Raw genomic sequence first — 18,256 nt, 5'->3', positions numbered from 1 at the left:
ACTACACTCCACAGCAGAGCATTGTAGTGACACAATGTAAAAAGGCAGAAAGAGACAGAATTGGGGAGAGAGCACATATGTATTGGAAGGGTGACTTGGGGAGCATCTGTACTGTCAACCCCCTTTTTTTGCAGTTTCAGGTAAAAATTATATCAACTTCTAAAACTACGTATATTTGCACTTTGTCATTTTTTTCACTAAATAACTGTTATACTGTATGTTCAACACAACCAGTCTCATCATTGGTGCTACACATAGTTAATATGGTTGAAAAAATAAATAAGTCCATCAGGTTAAACACGTAACAACCTACTGCTACCTCATTTCAAGGATCCCTGTCTTGCAACCCAAATAATCCTCCAACACCAAGGGTACCCAAAACCATCACCAGGCAGAAGAACCCTCTCGCCAGGGTTTACTCCGAGGGAAAGAAAGGGTGTGTCCCTCCCTTTACTGTGCACCGTCATAGGAAGCCTCATAGCCACCATGAGGACTACGACTGCCATCGGGCCTCTGCCTCCACTCCCTTTTTCTAGCATCTCTCTCGGGTTCGCTGCAGAGGCCTGAAATCATTGGTGGTCCAAGACTTCACCAGTGTGATCCTCTCACACAGTGACGTACAAAGAGAAGTAAGGGCCCCATAGCAAGGATCAAACCAGGCCCACCACACAGGACAAAAGGGTTTCTGCCTAAACCCCGATTAATGACCCTTGGCCCATTTTTTCACTGCCTCATTTGCTAAAAGTTGTTCCTTTAGAGGATAGAATCCTTACCAAGTTTTCACACCCAGTAGAAGAGGAGATAATCTCAACTAAGGCTGGGCGCCCTCTTTACCTGGGCCCCATAGCAGTAGCCACGGGCATTGCTAGGGTCTGAAAACATCCAGGGTACAAGCCCACTGTACCACGCCCCCGTGGAGCCATGTCCCCACCCCGTGAAGCCACGCCCCCATCGCCACCGGGGGGAGGAGGCCCTTCACAGTAGTTATTAACCCCTTTCAGCAGTCCCCCCTTCACAGTAGTAATTAACCCCTTTCAGCAGTTCCCCCTTCAGTGAATTGGGGACTGCTGAAAGGGGTTAATAACTACTGTGAAGGGCCTAGCCGTCTGGGCAACCCCACAGATCATCCCCCCACCCCCTTGTACTTGTTCCGCTGATCTGCTACTTGCGAGCTGCGTGGGCATAAGTTCAATCCCGTTATGCGGCGCGTGATCCCGTGAGACCTGTCATTTACAGCGGCGGGTCTCACGGGATTATGCTCTACAGGACGGGATTGCGCACCAAAGTGACTGAACTCATGCCCGCGCAGCCCACAAGTAGCGGAACAAGTACAAGGGGGGTAGAGAATAGCCACATTTAAAAAAAAAAATGCTACCAGGCAAGCATAACATCCGGGGCACTGGACAAAACATCCGGGGCTCAAGCCCCGAATATTTTGACCTAACGGCACCCCTGGCAGTAGCATTGTCTGCTCTCACATGTATCTGTGATCAGAAGATCATTTCGAATAGGATTTCCGTTACAAATAAAAGCAGTAGAAAAGAATGTGTGGGAAATCACGGAAAACCTGGTCACATAATTCCGGTGCACAGATAATGAATGACATGAATGTGTGAGAGGCCCTCAGGAATACACATTATTAATGGACTTACTTCAGAATGTGACACGTTGCTCAAGTACAGGAGAACATTGTTGTCTGGCGTCTTATAGTGGAATGAAAGGCGGAATTTGACCCTGGGCATTGGGATATGATCATTCCTCTTAATCTGGAAAAGAACACAATGTTACCATAAAGAATGGCATAAACATACAGTACATCCATGTTATCATGTGCAATGTATAAAAAAGCAAGGCGGTGCCACATATACCAATAAGCAGGTAATATATGAGCACTATGTGGTTTTAATGGGTGTTATGTAATTCTCTGGCTGGCTTCCCAACTGATGTATGTATTGTGATGTTCTTCAGCATTTGAGATGTGTATTGTGATGCTCTGCAGAGGTTGATGTGTGTATTATAAGTAGATATGAGCGAATCGAATCCAACGAAGTGGAATTCAATCCTAATTTCAGGATAAATTTGATTCGCCGAGAAGCCGAATCTCCTCATAGCCAATCGATTTAACCTGCAATAGCGTAAAAAACAAACAAACAAAAAATCCTACTTACCTCCTCCATTTGCTCGCAACGGGCTGTCCGCCGCCATCTTGATTGAAGATCTAGGCCAAAATCCCATGCGTCATCTCGGGCCGTGTGAGATTTCGCAAAAGAACTTCAAGCAAGGTGGCGTGGCGGTGGCCGGTCAGTCGCAAGCAAATGGAGGCGGTAAGTATGATTTCATTTTTTTTTCTGTTAATTTTACACTGTATTATTAGGCCCCTTTCATATGGGCGAGTATTCCGCGCGGGTGCAATGCGTGACCTTACCCATTCATTTCAATGGGGCTGTGTACATGAGCGTTGTTTTCACGCAACGCAGGCCCTATAGAAATAAATGGGGCTCAAGCAAGTGCGGAAGCGGTGTGATTTTCACGCATGGTTGCTAGGAGATGATGTTAGTAAATAGGGATGAGCAACCCCGGACCCCATTAAAGTCAATTCACTGTATTATTTTCCCTTCTAACATGGTTATAAGGGAAAATAATAGCATTCTTAATAGCGAATGTTAACTAAAATGTCCATTGAGGGGTTAAAAAATAAAAAAATGAACTCACCTCATCCACTTGATCGCGCAGCCGGCATCCTCTTCTTTCTTCTTCCTGCAGGACCTGCAAAAGGACCTTCGCTGATGTCATCGCGCTTACCACGTGGTAAGCGCGGTGACGTCAGCGCAGGTCCTGCTGAATGAAGATAGAAGGTCCTTTTGCAGGTCCTGCAGGAAGAAGAAAGAAGACGATACCGGCTGCTTGATTAAGCTAAGGTGTGTACTGTGATGTCCTGCAGAAGCTGAGGTGTGTGTTATGATGTTCAACAGCAGCTAAGGTGTGTATTGTGATGTTCTGCAGCAGCTGAGGTGTGTACTGTGATGTTCTGCAGCAGCTGAGGTGTGTGTTATGATGTACAGCAGCAGCTGAGGTGTGTACTGTGATGTTCTGCAGCAGCTGAAGTGTGTGTTATGATGTTCAGCAGCAGCTGAGATGTGTACTGTGATGTTCTGCAGCAGCTGAGGTGTGTGTTATGATGTTCAGCAGCAGCTGAGGTGTGTACTGTGATGTTCTGCAGCAGCTGAGGTGTGTGTTATGATGTTCAGCAGCAGCTGAGGTGTGTACTGTGATGTTCAGCAGCAGCTGAGGTGTGTACTGTGATGTTCTGCAGCAGCTGAGGTGTGTACTGTGATGTTCTGCAGCAGTTGAGGTGTGTGTTATGATGTTCAGCAGCAGATGAGGTGTGTACTGTGATGTTCTGCAGAAGCTGAGGTGTGTGGTATGATGTTCAGCAGCAGCTGAGGTGTGTGTTATGATGTTCAGCAGCAGCTGAGGTGTGTACTGTGATGTTCAGCAGCAGCTGAGGTGTGTACTGTGATGTTCTGCAGCAGCTGAGGTGTGTACTGTGATGTTCTGCAGCAGTTGAGGTGTGTGTTATGATGTTCAGCAGCAGCTAAGGTGTGTACTGTGATGTTCTACAGACGCTGAGGTGTGTACTGTGATGTTCTGCAGCAGCTGAGGTGTGTTATGATGCCTTGCAGCAGCTGGGATGTTCATTAGGATGTTTTGCAGCATTCAGGGTGTATCTTATTATCCATATGTCAGCCATAGTTTGGCAGAACTGCAGAACAAACTTGATACTAGTGACTTCTGTAGTGACTATCCGGCTCATCTCTGTATAATCGCTATGTTCTTGTGATACTAGCAAGGGACATGTCAATGGAAAATGAAAATGAACACAATAATCAAATAGTAATCACTATGAAGTCTGGCATAAACATAAAGGCCCTTTCATACTGTAAGTCAAGAGAACTTTTTCTGATGGTCAGGCACATCTAATATATAAAGCTGAGTGTATGTAGAGTATATATGAAGTATGTGTGTATGTATGTCCGATAAAGGAATCTGCCCTGTCGCGTTTACAATCACGAAATTTGGCAGACAAGTACATCAGGTGTCCGGGAAGGTTTTGGCCCGGGTTTCAGCTCTCTATCTGTTTCTGAGATATTCCCAAAATATGCAAATATGGCACATCACATGACCTACATTAGCCAGTAGAAGCCTGCCGGTCTTTCTCTTCATATCCCTACTGCCATACATACGGTCACATGTCCCTTATCAGCCAATAGAAACTCGCAGGTCCTTAGTCTCCACATACACACAGTTTTAAACCAGGTTTCCATAACAACCCAGCCATTTTTCTTCACTGCTGCAGGTTAGCTTTAAAGGAGCAGGGCGCTGTGGATGACACTGTTAAGGGAGCGGAGTGCTGTGGAGGTGACAGTTCAGGGGGCAGGTAGGGTGGCCCTTCAGGCCACCCTCAAAAGATGGACTTAAAATCCCCGCCCCCAGGTCATGCTAAGCCACGCCCCGATCCAACGGGGATTGAAAAAAATGAAGGTAAAAATCAACTTCTGTCAGCTGCAGGGGTGGGAGGGAGACTTTCTTCCTGTAGCTCACACTCAGACAGCATAGTGCTGCTGTCTGAGAGTGAGCTGTTCAAAAGAACATCCCTGTTTCCGTCCAGGCCCTGCGCGGAGGACAGGGAGTCTGAAAGCCGTCCTATAACCGGACCTCTGGCCACCCTAGGGGCAGGCTGCTGTGGAGGTCACAGTTAGGGTCCATTCACACGTCCGCAAAATGGGTCCGCATCCGTTCCGCAATTTTGCGGAACGGGTGCAGACCCATTCATTTTCAATAGGGCCGGAATGTGCTGTCCGCATCCGCATTCACGGATTCGCTCTTCCACATCCGTGCTTCAGTTTTCGCAAAAAAATAGAACATGTCCTATTCTTGTCCCAAGATTAGGCATTTTCTATTATAGTGCAAAACACTTACGGACGTGTGAATGGACCCTTAAGGGGATGGTCTGTTTTAAGGGAATAGGGATGGTCTGTAGAGGTTACTGTAAAGGGGGCGGGTTATTGTGGAAATCACTGTTAATGAGACGGGGTACTGTTGAGGTCACTGGGGAGGGCTCTGTGGATCTTACTGTTAAGGGGGCAGGCTGCTGTGGAGGTCACTGTTAAAGGGGCGGGGTACTGTAGATGTCACTGTTATAGTGGATACTATTGATATCTTTTAACGAAACGCACAAACATTAAATGAAATAGATGAACTATACCCATGTGAAGCCGGGACCTAGTGCTAGTTTATGATATTATTGGAACACTTTTCCTTTCAGTAGGTTGGAGTCTTACCATATAATGCAGATTAATTTCTGGTCCGATTGCATCCGTGGAGTTAATGACAGAAGGGACTGTATCATTGGCAGGAATACTAATATGTATTTCTTTTTTTGACCTTTAAAAAAAAAAAAAAAAAAAAGCAGACAAGTAAATCAAAAGTTGTACAATCATAGATAATAGAATAGAAACTGCCAAAAATGATATTGGGATCAAATAAAAGATACAGTATAGCGAGAGATACAATAAATAGATATGGGATAGATAGATACTGTAGATAGATATGAGAGAGATAGTGTCACAGGGAGCTGGCGGCGCGCTCTTCATTCGCAGCACTGCCGGCGTCCCGCGCATACAGCGGAGCAAGGACACGGTCGGCGTCCTGGTCTCCATGGGGACCAGGGGGCGGAGAGGACCCAGCCTTGCATGCCTCAGCGTGGTCGGCATCCTCCGTCCCCTAAACAACAAGCAGCAGGGGATCTGAGCACCGATGTTAATGAATCGGTGCTCAGCTGTGTTATGAGCAATCAGAGTCGTGTGACACTGGCCACGTCACGTGACTCACCTGTAGGGGTTATTTAAACAAGCACAGGTTGCCTGTGATTGGTCTTGCTACCCTCACCAGCATTTTGTATTGTGCCTTCTGTGTGTGTTTTGGACCTCGGCTCTGTTTGTGCCCTTCCTGGAATTGACGTGACCTCTTGGCTTCTGACTCCGGATTGTGTTTTGACCTCGTTATTGTATTGCTCCCTGTGTACCTGCGTGACCTCCTGGCTTTGACTTTGACTTGCCTGACTCTGTTACAGTACTTCTCTATCTTTTTAGGGCCCTGCATGTATCTAAGTGAGCGCCTGCGCCAAGTTGTACGCCGTCGGTTAGGACAGCCCGTGCAAGTAGGCAGGGACAGAGATGGGGTGGAGTTTAGGGCTGCACTTATCCCTACCCTCTGTCATGACAGATGGCTAGATAGATAGTTAGATAGATAGATACATATATATATAGAGAGAGATAGATAGATAGATAGGCGATAGATAGATAATCTATTATGAAAGATGTTCAGTAGATACCCAGTAAATGTCAGCCAAGACTCATAGTTAACAGGAAACGTAATGTTTTTTCTATTATCATCCAAGTTCTTTTCTTCACTGTCACTGGAGGACAACAAGAGAGCTCAATCAGTCTCAATTATCTTGACATTGCTGTGTGCACCACCGTTGGTCAAATTAACCCTATTTAATTAAACACTGCTGGACTGGTCACCACAAATTGTAGTGCAATGTGCAGGCTGCAGGTTGGAGGAGCTGATTGATAAACAGTTTTGTGGGAAAAGGATTATTAAAACTTGCAATGTATACATTCATATTTATGTGTTCTCCAACCTCAAGATTACCCCCCATGAACAACCCTCAGTACACAGGGGAGGTGTTATCAGTGACTGGCAGCTATGTCTGTGTACACACTTACACAGAGAATGAAATCAAGCACTGATATCACTTCCCCATGTATTAAGAGCTGTGCGCGGAGGTGATCTTAAAGGGGTTATCCCATGATTCATGTAAAAATGCTCCAGTTCTGGAAGATTTATTTCAGGTTGGCAACTCAGGGGGGCATGACGTTTTTCAGAGGATGTGTCCTTTCTGCTGTACCTCTTTCCCTGTAACTGCCACAGGTTCTAACAGAATATTTTAACTGAGCATGTGTGACCACCTCATTGAGGTGGGCGGAGCACTAAAGAAAAGATCAACTAGGAGGTGGTGCTGTACAGATGCATTTTATTGAATAGCTCAGTGGATATGCTAAATTACATGCAATTACAAAAGTTTTCCAATCCATTTCCCTTTTTTATACATGTAGACAGTTTTTTGTGGCACAACCCCTTTAAGTTAGTGAAAAATTTGAGGAAAAAATCCAGCTCTTTAACAACAGGAGACACTTTTTTGATGCAGTAAAAACTTTCCAATCCAATAAGCAAGAATACAGTCTACGCGTTTCGGACCCTCATATTTCGGTCCTTAATCATGACATGAGTAACATATACTAAGTAGAATTGAGCGGACACCTGGATGTTCAGGTTCGCCGGGTTCGCCCGAATTTCAGAAAAAAAGTTCGAGTTCGGGACCTGAACTTGAACCCGAACCCCATTGAAGTCGATGGGGACCCGAACTTTTGTGCACTAAAATAGCTGTAAAAATGTCATGGAAAGGGCTAGAGGGCTGCAAATGGCATCAAAATGTGGTTCAGAGCATGGCAAGTGTTCTGCAAACAAATGTGGATAGGGAAATGACTTTAAATACCATAAAATACGTAAAAATAAAAAATAATAATCTTGATCTAGGAGGACGACGTCCATATGGAGTAGGAGGTTGAGGAGGCGGTGGATGTGGCGGTGTAGGTGGAAGCGGCAGTGGAGAAGGAGGAGGTAGCCTACACTGCTTTTTGGTTTTCAATTTATTTTTATTTTTTTAAATTAGGGTACATAAATAACAGATTAGGATATAAGAGGACGACCACCTGAATCAGACAGAGAAATTATGTAATAAGTGGTCAAAATTAAAACTTAACATTTAATGGGTATAATTAGAAGATTGGTCCCAAGATATGACGATACATAAACATAAATCAGAAGCAACGCGGCGGGTTGCCACACGGAAAGACTGGTACCCTAAACCAAGTCAAACACTGAAGAGAGATGCTCGGCGGCACCAAAGTAATAACCGTATGGTCCTACCACTCAGATGAAAAGCTTCTGGATCCACAATTATCCGGCTGGTGTTGATGGATGTGCACACCGTTGCTCTGGCAATTGCGTGATAAAGGGTGGTCTGTAGTGCTGGCTGGCCCTAGTAATACCCTGGAGCCCTACACTGGCCTATGTGACCGGATGGTGGTAAACCGCCACCAGTCACCTACAGGAACCTCACCCTGGAATTAGTGCACCCTAGAAGGCCCCCGCTTACCTGATCCCTACATGCACGTTTCGCTGAAAAAGATGAGTGACAGGCTCATCAGGGGAAAAACGGTCTGCTTGGGCTAAACCTGTGCAGGGTGCACTGACAAAGATGTCAATGGTGCACTCTGCATAGGGATTAAGTGACACCACGATCCAGATATAGATCAAAGTGGGCTGGTTAGCTATGAGGGAAAAGGGGGGTCAGGATATAGAGCCCCTCTTCAACTAACTATCTAGACGCCTGGGCTGATGTAGCCTAAGGAGCACCTGAGAATCGCTACCTTTTAAAAAGCGAGCCAGCCTCAGAATGAGGCTTGGCTAAGACACACCTCCCACATCCGGAATGAGCGGTGCACGCCCGCGCATGCGTGGAGCGATGCATCGCATAGGAGGAGGAAGGCAAAGGGGCGGACATGACATGACAGCGATGACGTCACCACGTCCTATCACGCTGATACAGGCGTGATCACATGACGGTTGCCTGGCAAACGGGACGCATTCCCAGGCACCGTCCGGCATCGCAGCTCCTGATGTGTAGCTGCGCACAGTTTAGATTTGGTATTTAATGGCACAAGATAAATATAGGAATCAAGACTGTAGAGGTCTCAAGCGGACACATATAGGGGGCATAGGGAGAATTGGAAATAAAGAGAGGGGCAGGGAAGCAGTGGGTGGATGGGAAAGGGGAAGAGAATAATCAAATATGTCATAAGAAGAGCAGTGTAGTTATGAGCATCACCAGTGTATTAAATAAAACAGCTATAATTAAGCTGTTCATTAAGACCCGTGGGTGAGACTGTGGACAGAGTGTAAATCCAGCGGGATTCTCTCTGTAATAACATACGGTCCCAGTCTCCACCACGGACCGAACGCGCTACTTTCTCAATTCCAATAGCCCGAAGGCAGTTTGCGTTCCCCTGGTGGTAGTCATGTACGTGCTTAGATACTGTTGTGTCCCTGTTATTGGCAATGTCGCCAAGATGTTCGCCAAGGCGCCTGCGCAGCTCACGTTTCGTTTTCCCCACGTACTCCAAACCGCATTCGCAGGTGATCTTATATATGACGCCCTGCGTCTTACAATTGATAAAATCCATGATGGGGAAGGTTTTTGACAAGTTTGAGCTGAAAAAAGTTTTGCCAGGTTGGATGAAACCACAGGCCACACATCCACTGCACCTGAAACAGCCCGTGGGCCTGCGATCGAGCCAGGTGCCTTGCCTAGGGACTGGTGTGAAGTGGCTGTGTACGAGGAGGTCCTTCAAATTACTACCCCTTCTAAATGTTAACTGGGGGTAGTCGTGCACGGCTTCCTTAATATCAGGGTCCATCAGCAAAATGGGCCAGTGCTTATTAAGGATCCCTCGTATTCTATCAGCACAGCCATCAAAGATGCCTAACAATCGGATCTTCTGGTCTTGAGGCAATCTTACCCTGGGCACCAGGAGGTCCGGACGTGCCGTGTCAACCGCCCTCTGATAGGCCTGCCTGAGTACCTTGTCAGGATACCCCCTGTTAAGAAATCTGGTTCTTAATTCGTTAGCCTTTTTCTTAAATTCGGATCCCTCGGAGCAGTTGCGCCTAAGGCGCAGATACTGACCGCACGGAATACCCCTCTTAAGGGGGGTGGGATGGCTGCTGCTCCAGTGAAGGACCGAATTGGTGGAAGTAGGCTTCCTAAAAATGGTTGTGGAAAGCTCCTCGCCGTCCTTCCTAGATATGGATATATCAAGGAACGAAAGGCTAACTGGGTCCGATTCGTGTGTGAACCTCAGGCCTATGTCGTTGCGATTAAGTTTCTCAACAAAATCACAAAAAGACGGTTTGGAATCATTCCAAATGAGGAAGACGTCGTCAATGTAGCGGGCCCATAAACCTATGGGCCCGGTACTTGACGACATCTCCTCAGAGAACACACTGGTGGACTCCCACCAGCCCAGGAGCAGATTGGCATATGTCGGCGCACAAGAACAACCCATCGCCGTGCCCCTAATCTGGTGGTAGAGTTTCGGTCCGAAATAGAAAAAATTATGCGTCAGCAGATACTCCAGGATTTTCAGGACAAAGATGTTATGCTCAGAAAATTGACAGCCCCTCATACTCAGATAATGTCCTACTGCCTGGAAACCGACTTGATGGGGGATCGACGAGTACAGTGCCTCGACATCAATGCTACCCAGAATGGCCTGTGGTTCAATACTCACCCCATCAAGTCTCCTCAGCAGGTCCATGGTGTCCCTGACGTAAGAAGGCAGGGACACCACGAAGGGCATAAGGATTTTGTCAATATAGATGCCCAGGTTTTGGCTGATACAGCCGACACCTGACACAATTGGCCTACCTTTTAGGGGGGTTGTCCCCTTGTGCACCTTAGGTAGGCTATAAAAGGTTGCAATAACCGGATGTTTAGGGTACAGAAACTCAAGTTCCTCCGCAGAAATAAGTTTCTTGGTTTTGGCATCCTGCAGAATATCAAGTTCAACTAAATATGAGTCTGTTGGATTATGTGGTAAGACTTCATAGCTTTTTTTATCCTGGAGGATCTGCTCGCACATTGCCCTATAATCGGCCGTGTCCAGGATCACCGTGTTGCCCCCTTTGTCTGAGGGTTTGACGGTGATCGTGGAGTCGTTCTTGAGTGAAGTAATGGCTTCCCATTCTTCCCTAGTGCAATTATGGCAAGAGGGGAGAGATGTGATGTGTTTAAGGTCTGCTGTCACAAGCTGGAGAAAAATATCCAAACATGATATATCCCCAGAGGGGGGCATCCTGGTACTTTTGTTTTTAAGGGTCGTAAAAGGACCCAGACCAGAAAAACCTCCATCTGGTTCATCCAAATTGTACAGCAGCCTAACATCAGGTAAAATATTTAGGGGAATCCCCAATTCCTGACACTGCCGTACATCCTTATGTCAAAAAAAATTGCGCCACCTAAGTTTCCTAATGAACAGATGTAAGTCCTTAGTCCAGGTGAAGGCGTCAAAACGGCGTGTTGGAACGAAAGATAGGCCCTTACTCAGAACAGCCATTTCTGTGTTATTAAGTACTCTTTTAGACAAATTTATTACCTGGGGGCCTGCTGGTCCCGAATCTGCGACCTGCTTCTCAGTGGATAAGGGATTGCCTGATCTAAAAAACTCTGGGGTTGACCCCTTCCCCTGCCTCCCCGTCCCCTACCCCTCCTAGACTGAGTCTTCCTCCTTGAAACTGTGCTGGTTTGCTCACGTTCACTATCAGAGAGGTCAGTCTTCGTGGTAGATAATTCGGAGGCCGCCTCCCTGAGGGTGACTTTATCTTTAAGGACAGAATACGCCTTATTTTCTTTAAATTCGGCAAGGTCCTTAGTGAATTCCCGGTGTTTCCTTTCCCTCAAATAGAACTGATACTTTTCTATAGAGGACTGCAGCAATTTTTCTTTGTTAATAAAGTCAGGATCCTGGGTAAAGGTTTTGGTGACTTCAATCTGGGCTTTTAATCTTTCCCCCAGATTCTCAAGATTGAGCTTCTCTTCCTCTAACAGCAATGCCATGAACTGGAGGGAGCTAGTGGTGGCTAATTGTTCCCAACAGTTACTGAAGCCGGGACTTTCTCTGTCGACTGACAGGAGTGATCAAAATCCTCAGGCCCCTAGGAACAATGCCATGCTTGATGTAGTTGTCAAGGCTCTGCTGGTGGGAGGTGCAGAGCCTTGACAACTACATCAAGCATGGCATTGTTCCTAGGGGCCTGAAGATTTTGATCACTCCTGTCAGTCGACAGAGAAGTCCCGGCTTCAGTAACCGTTGGGAACAATTAGCCACCACTAGCTCCCTCCAGTTCATGGCATTGCTGTTAGAGGAGGAGAAGCTCAATCTTGAGAATCTGGGGGAAAGATTAAAAGCCCAGATTGAAGTCACCAAAACCTTTACCCAGGATCCTGACTTTATTAACAAAGAAAAATTGCTGCAGTCCTCTATAGAAAAGTATCAGTTCTATTTGAGGGAAAGGAAACACCGGGAATTCACTAAGGACCTTGCCGAATTTAAAGAAAATAAGGCGTATTCTGTCCTTAAAGATAAAGTCACCCTCAGGGAGGCGGCCTCCGAATTATCTACCACGGAGACTGACCTCTCTGATAGTGAACGTGAGCAAACCAGCACAGTTTCAAGGAGGAAGACTCAGTCTAGGAGGGGTAGGGGACGGGGAGGCAGGGGAAGGGGTCAACCCCAGAGTTTTTTAGATCAGGCAATCCCTTATCCACTGAGAAGCAGGTCGCAGATTCGGGACCAGCAGGCCCCCAGGTAATAAATTTGTCTAAAAGAGTACTTAATAACACAGAAATGGCTGTTCTGAGTAAGGGCCTATCTTTCGTTCCAACACGCCGTTTTGACGCCTTCACCTGGACTAAGGACTTACATCTGTTCATTAGGAAACTTAGGTGGCGCAATTTTTTTTGACATAAGGATGTACGGCAGTGTCAGGAATTGGGGATTCCCCTAAATATTTTACCTGATGTTAGGCTGCTGTACAATTTGGATGAACCAGATGGAGGTTTTTCTGGTCTGGGTCCTTTTACGACCCTTAAAAACAAAAGTACCAGGATGCCCCCCTCTGGGGATATATCATGTTTGGATATTTTTCTCCAGCTTGTGACAGCAGACCTTAAACACATCACATCTCTCCCCTCTTGCCATAATTGCACTAGGGAAGAATGGGAAGCCATTACTTCACTCAAGAACGACTCCACGATCACCGTCAAACCCTCAGACAAAGGGGGCAACACGGTGATCCTGGACACGGCCGATTATAGGGCAATGTGCGAGCAGATCCTCCAGGATAAAAAAAGCTATGAAGTCTTACCACATAATCCAACAGACTCATATTTAGTTGAACTTCTTGATATTCTGCAGGATGCCAAAACCAAGAAACTTATTTCTGCGGAAGAACTTGAGTTTCTGTACCCTAAACATCCGGTTATTGCAACCTTTTATAGCCTACCTAAGGTGCACAAGGGGACAACCCCCCTAAAAGGTAGGCCAATTGTGTCAGGTGTCAGCTGTATCAGCCAAAACCTGGGCATCTATATTGACAAAATCCTTATGCCCTTCGTGGTGTCCCTGCCTTCTTACGTCAGGGACACCATGGACCTGCTGAGGAGACTTGATGGGGTGAGTATTGAACCACAGGCCATTCTGGGTAGCATCGATGTCGAGGCACTGTACTCGTCGATCCCCCATCAAGTCGGTCTCCAGGCAGTAGGACATTATCTGAGTATGAGGGGCTGTCAATTTTCTGAGCATAACATCTTTGTCCTGAAACTCCTGGAGTATCTGCTGACGCATAATTTTTTCTATTTCGGACCGAAACTCTACCACCAGCTCAGGGGCACGGCGATGGGTTGTTCTTGTGCGCCGACATATGCCAATCTGCTCCTGGGATGGTGGGAGTCCACCAGTGTGTTCTCTGAGGAGATGTCGTCAAGTACCGGGCCCATAGGTTTATGGGCCCGCTACATTGACGACGTCTTCCTCATTTGGAATGATTCCAAACCGTCTTTTTGTGATTTTGTTGAGAAACATAATCGCAACGACATAGGCCTGAGGTTCACACACGAATCGGACCCAGTTAGCCTTTCGTTCCTTGATATATCCATATCTAGGAAGGACGGCGAGGAGCTTTCCACAACCATTTTTAGGAAGCCTACTTCCACCAATTCGGTCCTTCACTGGAGCAGCAGCCATCCCACCCCCCTTAAGAGGGGTATTCCGTGCGGTCAGTATCTGCGCCTTAGGCGCAACTGCTTCGAGGGATCCGAATTTAAGAAAAAGGCTAACGAATTAAGAACCGGATTTCTTAACAGGGGGTATCCTGACAAGGTACTCAGGCAGGCCTATCAGAGGGCGGTTGACACGGCACGTCCGGACCTCCTGGTGCCCAGGGTAAGATTGCCTCAAGACCAGAAGATCCGATTGTTAGGCACCTTTGATGGCTGTGCTGATAGAATACGAGGGATCCTTAATAAGCACTGGCCCATTTTGCTGATGGACCCTGATATTAAGGAAGCCGTGCACGACTACCCCCAGATAACATTTAGAAGGGGTAGTAATTTGAAGGACCTCCTCGTACACAGCCACTTCACACCAGTCCCTAGGCAAGGCACCTGGCTCGATCGCAGGCCCACGGGCTGTTTCAGGTGCAGTGGATGTGTGGCCTGTGGTTTCATCCAACCTGGCAAAACTTTTTTCAGCTCAAACTTGTCACAAACCTTCCCCATCAGGGATTTTATCAATTGTAAGACGCAGGGCGTCATATATAAGATCACCTGCGAATGCGGTTTGGAGTACGTGGGGAAAACGAAACGTGAGCTGCGCAGGCGCCTTGGTGAACATCTTGGTGACATTGCCAATAACAGGGACACAACAGTATCTAAGCACGTACATGACTACCACCAGGGGAACGCAAACTGCCTTCGGGCTATTGGAATTGAGAAAGTAGAGCGTTCGGTCCGTGGTGGAGACTGGGACCGTATGTTATTACAGAGAGAATCCCGCTGGATTTACACTCTGTCCACAGTCTCACCCACGGGTCTTAATGAACAGCTTAATTATAGCTGTTTTATTTAATACACTGGTGATGCTCATAACTACACTGCTCTTCTTATGACATATTTGATTATTCTCTTCCCCTTTCCCATCCACCCACTGCTTCCCTGCCCCTCTCTTTATTTCCAATTCTCCCTATGCCCCCTATATGTGTCCACTTGAGACCTCTACAGTCTTGATTCCTATATTTATCTTGTGCCATTAAATACCAAATCTAAACTGTGCGCAGCTACACATCAGGAGCTGCGATGCCGGACGGTGCCTGGGAATGCGTCCCGTTTGCCAGGCAACCGTCATGTGATCACGCCTGTATCAGCGTGATAGGACGTGGTGACGTCATCGCTGTCATGTCATGTCCGCCCCTTTGCCTTCCTCCTCCTATGCGATGCATCGCTCCACGCATGCGCGGGCGTGCACCGCTCATTCCGGATGTGGGAGGCGTGTCTTAGCCAAGCCTCATTCTGAGGCTGGCTCGCTTTTTAAAAGGTAGCGATTCTCAGGTGCTCCTTAGGCTACATCAGCCCAGGCGTCTAGATAGTTAGTTGAAGAGGGGCTCTATATCCTGACCCCCCTTTTCCCTCATAGCTAACCAGCCCACTTTGATCTATATCTGGATCGTGGTGTCACTTAATCCCTATGCAGAGTGCACCATTGACATCTTTGTCAGTGCACCCTGCACAGGTTTAGCCCAAGCAGACCGTTTTTCCCCTGATGAGCCTGTCACTCATCTTTTTCAGCGAAACGTGCATGTAGGGATCAGGTAAGCGAGGGCCTTCTAGGGTGCACTAATTCCAGGGTGAGGTTCCTGTAGGTGACTGGTGGCGGTTTACCACCATCCGGTCACATAGGCCAGTGTAGGGCTCCAGGGTATTACTAGGGCCAGCCAGCACTACAGACCACCCTTTATCACGCAATTGCCAGAGCAACGGTGTGCACATCCATCAACACCAGCCGGATAATTGTGGATCCAGAAGCTTTTCATCTGAGTGGTAGGACCATACGGTTATTACTTTGGTGCCGCCGAGCATCTCTCTTCAGTGTTTAAATTAGGGTACACCCCAAAACATTGGGAAATATAACCTGTGATAACCCCCTCCAGTCGTGCTAAACACACGTTCAGACAATACACTGGCTGCAGGGCAGGCCAGCACCTCCAATTTGGAAACCCAGAAGTTAAAAGGGGCAGACCTATCAGTCAGTACGTGTAGGCGTGTGCATACATACTGCCCCACCATGTCGCACGTCCCCGTGATGTCCACGATCCAATTGGATATCTTCTCTATCAACTTTCGATGTTCTTTTATGCGCCTACCATGGTGATTACGGGTGGCGTGGATTCAGGGTTCCTGAGAGGGTGCCTGATAGAGGGATACCACATGCAAGGGAGGTCAATGGATGAAATAAAATGTAATTGAGCTGAAATATGGGACAAAGTATTGAAGCATAAGCTTCCAAATTAATGAGGGGGCGCACGGCAATTACCTACTCCCGACTCGTAGTGACGATAAATAAACAATACAGTACTCTTAAGATGCCCTGTTATTGGAATGATTAATTAAATATTACAGGGAATGTCACTGCGGTATTTTAGATTAGGAAACGTTAGACAGGAGAGGCCCTGCTGCTTCTTTGTTGACTCTAGATAACTTCTGCCTGATCGCACGTCCCTGTGACGTCCACCATCCATTTGGATATTTTCTCTTTCAGCCTTTAATGTTCTTTTCTGCGCCTACCATGTTGATCACGGTTATCAGCGAATCAGGGTTCCATGCCGGTGAGGGAACGTGAGAAAGAGAGACCACATCCAAGAGAGGATTAATTGTTTCAAAATAAATATGATAGAGTGGAAATATTGGACAAAGTATCAAAGCGAAAATATGGGACAACTTATTAAAGGGAACCTGTCACCGGGATTTTGTGTATAGAGCTGAGGACATGGGTTGCTAGATGGCCGCTAGCACATCTGCAATACCCAGTCCCCATAGCTCTGTGTGTTTTTATTGTGTAAAAAAAACGATTTGATACGTATGCAAATTACCCTGAGATGAGTCCTGTATGTGAGATGAGTCAGGGACAGGACTCATCTCAGGTTCATTTGCATATGTATCAAATAGTTTTTTTTTACACAATAAAAGCACACAGAGCTATGGGGACTGGGTATTGCGAATGTGCTAGCGGCCATCTAGCAGCCCATGTCCTCAGCTCTATACATAAAATCCCGGTGACAGGTTCCCTTTAAAGTTTAAGCATTGAATGAAAGGAGGTGGCGCTCATCAATTAAAGAAGAATTTCTTAAATTTTATTCCCTGTCAACTATGCAGAGCAGGGGTTTAAATCCGGCAAAATTAGAAAAATGTCACCTGACAATGTAAAAGACGATTTTTTTTAAATTGATGTTCCTGTCAACTATGTAGAGGTGCCCCAGTGACGTCCACCATCCATTTGGATATCTTCTCTATCAACTTTCGATGTTCTTTTCTGAGCCTACCATGTTGATCACAGTTATCGGCGAATCAGGGTTCCACCCCAGAGAGGGAGCGTGAGAAAGAGAGACCACATCCAAGGGAGATGAAATTTTATTTTGATCAAGCAGAAATATGGGAAAAGTTATTGAGGCGCAAATGTGGGACAAATTATTGAAGAGCAAATATGCGACAACTTGGTAAAGTTTAACTATTGACTGAAAGGAGATGGCGCGCAGTAAAGAAGAATTTCTGAAAAAAAAAATTCCTGTCACCTATGCAGAGCAGGGGTTTCTATCCGGCATAATATTGGTAAAATGTCACCTGTAATTTTTTTAAGTGTATGTTCCTGTCACCTATGCAGAGGTGCCCCAGTGACGTCCACCATCCATTTCGATATCTTCTCTATCAACTTTCGATGTTCGTTTCTGAGCCTACCATGTTGACCACAGTTATCAGCGAATCAGGGTTCCATGCCGGAGAGGGAGCGTAAGAAAGAGAGACCACATCCAAGGGAGATAAATGGATTACATTTTTTTTTGATCGAGCGAAAATGTGGGAAAAGCTGTTAAAGCGCAAATGTTGAACAAATTATTAAAGCGAAAATGTGGGAAAAATTATTGAAGCGCAAATGTTGTACAAATTAGTAAAGCACAAATGTCAGACAAATTATTGAAGCACAAATGTGGGACAAATGAGTAAAGCGCAAATGTGGGACAACTTGTTAAAGTTTAAGCATTGAATGAAAGGAGGTGGCGCGCATCATTTAAAGAAGAATTTCTGAAATGTTACTCCCTATTCACATTCAAAATTCTAAAATGTCAACCCAAGAATGTAACAGAAAAATTATTGACCTGTCTACTTGGCAGAGCAGGAGTCTATGACCCGAAAATGTAAAAGAAAAATTATTGAAATTTTTTAAGCTGTCAACTAGGTAGA

The 18,256-nt window shown here is 46.3% G+C and overlaps 1 protein-coding gene across 1 annotated transcript in view; it reads right to left on the bottom strand.

Annotated features, from left to right (window-relative positions):
* The window catches only part of ITGA1 (integrin subunit alpha 1), a 276,177-nt gene that overhangs the window by 30,459 nt on the left and 227,462 nt on the right, over window positions 1–18,256 (bottom strand). Inside the window, exons 23-25 of the mRNA XM_044276225.1 lie at window positions 6,395–6,478; window positions 5,343–5,445; window positions 1,653–1,766 (exon numbers count right to left, since the gene is read on the bottom strand). Coding sequence (XP_044132160.1) covers window positions 1,653–1,766; window positions 5,343–5,445; window positions 6,395–6,478 — 301 coding nt within the window. The remainder of the gene's footprint in view (window positions 1–1,652; window positions 1,767–5,342; window positions 5,446–6,394; window positions 6,479–18,256) is intronic.

This window comes from Bufo gargarizans, chromosome 1 (assembly GCF_014858855.1).
Source record: "Bufo gargarizans isolate SCDJY-AF-19 chromosome 1, ASM1485885v1, whole genome shotgun sequence".
Classification (NCBI taxonomy): domain Eukaryota; kingdom Metazoa; phylum Chordata; class Amphibia; order Anura; family Bufonidae; genus Bufo; species Bufo gargarizans.
The sequence above is the reverse complement of the archived record's forward strand: the minus strand, read 5'-3'. Positions and strand labels throughout refer to the sequence as shown.